Source organism: Pistacia vera, unplaced genomic scaffold, assembly GCF_008641045.1.
Source record: "Pistacia vera cultivar Batoury unplaced genomic scaffold, PisVer_v2 Contig338, whole genome shotgun sequence".
Taxonomy (NCBI): Eukaryota; Viridiplantae; Streptophyta; class Magnoliopsida; order Sapindales; family Anacardiaceae; genus Pistacia; species Pistacia vera.
In genome coordinates this window covers 1,570,464-1,577,300 of record NW_022196155.1, presented here as the reverse complement: position 1 = coordinate 1,577,300, position 6,837 = coordinate 1,570,464, and the positions used below count along the sequence as shown (strand labels likewise).

Genomic DNA, 6,837 nt, shown 5'->3' with positions numbered 1-6,837 from the left:
ATTAAATTATTTCTTATTTAATTATACCCATATCCTATATTAATTGAAACTAAGAGGCCTCACTTTATCCTTTTTTTTCTTTACACTTTTCTCAGTAAACAAACAAATGAGATTGCACGTGAAAGAAAATAAAACCCTTCAACAAGAAAGACAAGCCTAGCCGTGTAACATATGAGTTAAATTTGTATTATGAGATTCCACTTGACCAAAATGTATTCAACTTTGTAATATATATAATAATATTATACTTTCCATGATTTTTATACAAAGTGATATGATAAAAAATAAATAGAAGAGTAAAATAAAAAGTTAAATTTATTATATTCATAATTTTATTTATTTTTTGTTACATCATTTTGTAAGTGTTATGATTTTCATATAAAATGATATGATAAAAAATAAATAGAAAAGTGAAATAAAAAGTTAAATTTATTATATTTATCCTTTTACTTATTTTTTATCATATCATTTTGTAAATATTACGAAATACGAAGATGTTTGTAAGATTTTTTATTTTTTTAAATTTAACAATATCATAATATTGTATGATGAAAACCAAATGCACTTCTGACTTTTTCTCGGGACTTTCCTAATAACACACTAATCATTTTATTATTATTATTATTATTATTATTTATTTTCTCTCTTAATTTCTACACAAAGCACAGTAGAGGAATCTCTCAAGAATCCTACTCTTATCTCCAAAACTTTCCAACTGCCTATTTTCCAAATCTAAATCTTATTTAAAACCTCTCAAACTTCACTTCTCCTCTCTATCTTTCACTCTTTCTCCACGTAAAACTAAACATTATTCTTCATGGCTTCTGAAATATCCGAGGTTCATGCCATGGAGGTTGAGGGTAACAATAACTATGAAGTGTGTTGTGTAAAGCAAGTAGACTTAACAGTTCCCAAAACTGATGATCCTTCCATGCCTTGTGTCACTTTCAGAATGTGGGTTCTTGGAGTTCTTTCTTGTGTTATTCTCTCCTTTGTGAACCAGTTCTTTTGGTACCGAACTCAGCCATTGACGATCACTGCAATTTCTGCTCAGATTGCTGTTGTTCCTCTCGGTCATTTGATGGCTAGAATTCTCCCTCATCGTGTGTTTTTTAAGAGTTCTTTATTTGAGTTTAGTATGAATCCGGCGCCGTTTAATATTAAGGAACATGTTCTTATTACCATTTTTGCAAACTCTGGGGCTGGAACCGTTTATGCCACTCATATTTTGACTGCGGTTAAGCTCTTGTATAAGAGAAAACTCGCCTTTTTTCCAGCATTTCTTGTTATGCTCACCACTCAGGTACCCTTTCAATTTCATGTTCTTGTATAAGATTTTTTTTTTTATCTGAACTTTGAGTGTCAATTGTTCTATAGAAAAACTAGCCCGAATGGTAGTCATTTAACTAGAAGTAGAAGAGAAAGTTCTAATGATCTCGAAGTAACTCAAAAATATAGGCATTTGTGGATTCAATGTGAAAATTGTTATGGTATTTTGAAGTCGAAACTATGTGTTTAGATCAAAATGAATTGTTGGTACTTAAATGTTTTGAGAAAAAGGGAAATGAAATTTCAGTGTAATCAGGATTTCTTATTAAATTTTAGAGTGATTTGGGCAATTTTTTTTTCGCTAATTGTGAGGAATGTTAACTAGTTTTTGAAATTATTGGGGTGGATTTTGCAATTTTTACTCCAACGCTAATATTTTTTTTTTTGCTCCAAATTTCCTTTGTTTGAACTCACTGATGAAGAAAGGAATTTTCTTAAATGGTTTTAAATCGTGTTTAATCTTGCAATTTTTCTTTGACGTTTGAAATTTAGGTGTTAGGCTTTGGTTGGGCTGGTCTTTTCAGGAAATATCTGGTTGAGCCAGGGGAAATGTGGTGGCCAACTAATTTGGTTCAGGTCTCTCTGTTCAGGTATTATTGTTATTGTGAATTTCATTCATATTCAGCACAATAGGTGTTTTTTAAGTTCATGCGTAATCTATAACATTAATGGAAATGTTGCAGTGCTTTACATGAGAAAGAAAAAAGACCAAAAGGGGGAATGTCTCGCAATAAATTCTTTGTTCTTGTCTTGGCGAGCGGTTTTGCTTACTATGTCTTGCCTGGCTATTTGTTTACTATGTTGACATCAATATCATGGGTATGTTGGTTGGATCCCAAGTCTGTTCTAGTCCAACAATTGGGTTCAGGGATGAAAGGACTTGGAATTGGTTCCATTGGACTTGACTGGTCTACAATTTCTGCATATCTTGCGAGTCCTCTCGCTAGCCCCTGGTTTGCCACTGCCAATGTTGCTGTTGGTTACTGCCTTTTTATGTACGTGTTGATACCAATTGGCTATTGGTTCAATTTCTACAAAGCCAAGAACTTCCCCATATATTCTCAAGATCTTTTCATGGCAAACGGTGAAAAATATGATATTTTGAGCATTGTCGACTCGCACTTTCATCTTGATAGGGATGCTTATGCGAAGAATGGTTCTATACATCTTTGCTTCTTATTTGCTGTGACTTATGGTATCGGATTTGCCACACTATCTGCTACACTTGTCCATGTGATACTCTTTAATGGAAGGTAGGAAAGCACAAAATTTTGTTCATGGTTAAGTCTGTTATGGTTTTATTTTTTTTCTGATTTGTGGATACTTTATGCAGTGACCTATGGAGGCAAACCAGAAGTGCGTTTAGCGATGATAAGAAAATAGATATACACACAAAACTGATGAAGGTATATGATGCAGTGCCGATGTGGTGGTTTTGGGTTATCCTTGTGGTGAACATTGCTGCAATAATCTTTGCTTGCCAGTACTACAACGAGTCACTTCAGTTGCCTTGGTGGGGTGTGTTGCTAGCTTGTGGTATTGCTGTTACCTTCACTCTTCCAATTGGTATCATCTACGCCACCACAAACCAGGTAAAGAGATGGTGCAATGGATATGAATACATATCTTTCCTGCCATTTATTTTTAAGTTTCTTTTACAATTTGTGCCGTGAGAGTGTCTCTGATACTTATGCTCTCTCGCTGGTGAACAGCAACCAGGTTTGAACATAATTACAGAATATGTGATCGGGTATATCTACCCAGAGCGCCCTGTTGCTAACATGTGCTTCAAGGTATATGGATATATTAGCATGTCTCAAGCTCTATCCTTTCTTGCTGACTTCAAGCTTGGCCATTACATGAAAATTCCTCCAAGAGCAATGTTCATGGCTCAGGTCAGTTTAATCCTGTCTCAAATTTATGTCAAATAGCTGAGCACATAACTTGCATACATAATCAAAATCTAAATAAGATGGCATTACAGGTAGTTGGAACAGTGTTAGCAGTACTGGTATACACTGTAACTGCTTGGTGGTTAATGGCCGACATTCCAAATCTTTGTGATACCAATTTGCTTCCCAGTGACAGCCCTTGGACATGCCCTATGGATCGTGTATTCTTTGATGCCTCGGTCATATGGGGGCTTGTTGGCCCTCGAAGAATTTTCGGAGATCTTGGAGAATATGGGAAGGTGAATTGGTTCTTTCTTGGTGGAGCCATAGCACCTCTTCTAGTGTGGCTTGCCCACAAATTATTCCCTGGGCAGAAATGGATAAAGCACATCCACATGCCTGTCCTTTTGGGTTCCACAGCAATGATGCCTCCAGCTTCTGCAGTAAACTTCAACAGTTGGATCTTCCTTGGATTTATCTCTGGTTTCATAGTTTTTAGGTTTAGACCGGAATTGTGGAAGCGATACAATTACATTCTCTCCGGTGGCCTTGATGCCGGGACTTCGTTTATGACAGTGCTGTTGTTTCTTGCCCTGGGATCCAAGAATATTGGCCTTGAATGGTGGGGAAATAAAGGAGAAGGTTGTCCCTTAGCTTCTTGTCCAACTGCAAGAGGGGTTAAGGTTGATGGCTGCCCAGTTGTAAATTGACTTAATTTCCACTGTGTTCAGAACTATTATCAGTCCCTTTGTAAATTGTTTTCTTTTTATGAGATTATTTTGATATTTCAGATGATAGATTGTTTCTTGTTCAAATTTATATTGAGAACCACCTTCATTAATTGAGTTAGCTTTTCGCAATCTTGCTCACAGCCAGAATGTGAAAGCAAATAAGTGGATCTAAGTAAGCAAACATATAAATAAAGGTTTGCGATAACAACATTTTACACATTTGGGTCTCGGCGGGGACTCCGGTTTTGAACTCGGGCTTGCAAAGTAAGTGCAAGGGATTTCTGGGTTATTCAAAAGAGAAAAAAAAAAAGAACATTATATTTTTGGATGATTATGCACTCTGTTACCAGAAGCAACAGAAAATCTGTACAATGTATAAGCTTATCTCTAACAAAGCAGTTCAATTTTTGTAATAAAGAGACCTGATTTTTCATTGGGAACAAGAAACTGAGCTCAGCTTTGTGATTACTGAGTAAAGAGTCTAATTTTCTCATAAGAAAAGATTGAAACAATTGGAAATATCTTCACCTTATAAGAGAAATGAATTAGATTGAACATGATTGTGCCTTATCCAAAAAATGACGATTGTTCTTCGAGCAAATTCAACCGAACAAGTACTTTAGCAGCCAGGGATTTCATACTACTATTTCCCCTCTGAGTAATATCGACTAACGGTACCTGGGCAGATTTTCCATATTTTTGCTTCAACTCAACCAGTTGAAACAGTCTTTCTAGAGCCTTCAAAATCTTCTCCTGCAAACTGGCAGACGGTGAACATAATAATTTGATGATTGGAGCAATGGCATTTGCTTCATCTAGCACCTTACTACTGCTTTGCAGTCTTTCACCATCGATCAATGTCAAGAGTGCATCTAACGAAGCTTCACTAACACCAAGATTGGTCTCTCCAAGCATCCTCACTAGCGGTGGCAAAGCATTAGCTTCTACAATGCAGAAGGAAGACTCTACTGTGCAGATTCCCAAGTGGACAGGGCAGCCGGTGAGAGGTGCAGCCATGCAGCAAAAGAAAAGTCCACGCTTCCTCACTGGCTGGCTCAAAGCAGTTGAACTTTCGGAAAACTGTTTAAGTGAAATGGCTGCATTTTGTTTTGTCAAAGATGTTCCAGAAACTAGCAACTGTACAAGTACTGGTATAATGCCTACTTCAGCTGCTCTTTTCTGCCATTCCAGATTTGTTGAGATGGTGAAACAACAAAGAGCTCCGGTGGCATTCTCTACAACTGGCCTTTTGTATGATGCATTTCTATTTCCATCATTGAGACAAGTAAAGATAACTTCAAGAGCCCCGGCATCTAGAAGCCATTGAGTCATTTGTGTGTTCTTAGGTAGATTGCAGATAATACCCATTGCAGCTGCAATTTCTTCAACATCACAAGAAGTTTTGATGATCCCGAGCAAAGTCTCAATGCATCTCTGACCAACGTGCTCTAAGAAGGTTCTGCCATCTCCGTCTTCTGTCAAGCAACAGAACAGCTTCACAGCATTTGCACGTATGGTATGGTTATTCACTTCACATAACTGAACCAACACTTGAGCAGCCGAGAGCTGGCAATTATATAAAAATTAGAAATATGTAAAAAAAAAAAAAAAATTATCATGCAGTATATGTTTCTAGTAGATCTTGTAATTTGTAAGACTAATAAGGAACAGAACTTATGAATTTCAACAAGAAAACCTCAAAAAAACTGAAAAGAAAACAAAGTGACGATTTCCATCAGGAAATTTCCTGTTGCAATGAATTTTTGNTCGAAACTTGGGTAATTGGGTTCCTATTTATGTTATGGGTGGATCACTAATGGACTCGTTGAAATTACTGCTCAATGATAGAATTGGTCACCTCCCTTAATTATATCTAAAATTTGAGTTTGTATCATTTATAACTTCTTTTGTTAATTTGATTACTATCTCCGGGGCAGTAGTTAGTGTCAAATTTCAATTCTTACTTGTGAAGATGTTAATAAGCTAAATTTGTGGTCAATTTTTACCTCTAAAATGGCGTGGTCTCTGTGATAAGATTACTGAACAAAATGATGAGTTAAGGCAGTCCAACTTGTAATTTGAGTTTCCGTAGCTCATAATGACTATTTGGTCTACTTTTATCTTTCCCGCGTGAGCGCAGAGAACCATCTGTGTGGTGGAATGGGGCCTCTCCTCCTCTCTTCTCGAGACTGACTACGAGGATTCGGAGAAATTCTTTACATTTTGCCTCATGAAACGCAGGCAAAACCTCAAGAAATTGGAAAAAAAAAAAAAAATTCCAAGTCAAGAAGAAGGTGACCCTCGTTCATCTTGTGGTTATGGGTTGGCTTTATCCAGTTTCCTTGAGTTTTGTAGGCAGCTTCTTCTCCAAGAGAAACAGTCTTTGTAACAAGCGTGGGGTAGGAGCCGACCACTTGTTTAATCCTCATTCAACCACCGACCTTGCATGAGCAAAGGACTACTAAATATAAGAAGTCGATTGTTGCTGTTGCATATAGAGAAATTACAGAGGAAAAGTATCGTGGCATCCTGTGAACCCTCACGTATGTAACACTGCACATTTGGCATTGTCAAGACTCAACAACGGTATCTTATTTAACAAAAATGGCGATAAAAAATTTAGATTTTTGGGATGTATTATGATCATCCAATTAGAAGGTTTTAATTTTGTTTTCAAGGGTCTTTTTTATTTTCATAGCTAGCTTTTTTATTAGAATTATCGTTTTCACTACTATTTCTACTTTCGTCATAGATGTAATTATAAATGTAATTGTTATCTAAACGAAGTAATTTTTTCATTATTTTATCACATCAAAAGCCTCAAATGTAAATTTAATTAAGTCCTAATACTATCTATTATATCTAAATTTTTGTAGTATACCAAA

The 6,837-nt window shown here is 36.2% G+C and overlaps 2 protein-coding genes across 3 annotated transcripts; one reads left to right on the top strand and one right to left on the bottom strand.

Moving 5' to 3' along the window:
* Nucleotides 1–667: 667 nt before the first annotated feature.
* Nucleotides 668–4,018, top strand: LOC116138109 (oligopeptide transporter 6-like). 2 transcript variants are annotated; one of them, XM_031423846.1, is made up of 6 exons: nucleotides 668–1,303; nucleotides 1,822–1,919; nucleotides 2,013–2,582; nucleotides 2,663–2,921; nucleotides 3,042–3,224; nucleotides 3,314–4,018. In XM_031423846.1, exons 1-6 carry the CDS (start codon nucleotides 818–820, stop codon nucleotides 3,929–3,931), a joined length of 2,214 nt encoding a protein of 737 aa, XP_031279706.1. In that variant the 5' UTR covers nucleotides 668–817; the 3' UTR covers nucleotides 3,932–4,018. The 2 variants fall into 2 exon arrangements, with proteins under 2 accessions (XP_031279706.1, XP_031279707.1); XM_031423847.1 differs by having other exon boundaries at nucleotides 1,246–1,303; nucleotides 1,854–1,919.
* A 501-nt stretch (nucleotides 4,019–4,519) lies between these two features.
* On the bottom strand, nucleotides 4,520–6,100 carry LOC116138198 (U-box domain-containing protein 44-like). The gene is made up of 2 exons (XM_031423924.1): nucleotides 5,993–6,100; nucleotides 4,520–5,518 (listed from the first exon to the last, which is right to left on the bottom strand). The coding sequence occupies exons 1-2, from the start codon at nucleotides 6,098–6,100 to the stop codon at nucleotides 4,520–4,522; spliced, it is 1,107 nt and encodes a 368-aa protein (XP_031279784.1).
* Nucleotides 6,101–6,837: the final 737 nt, after the last annotated feature.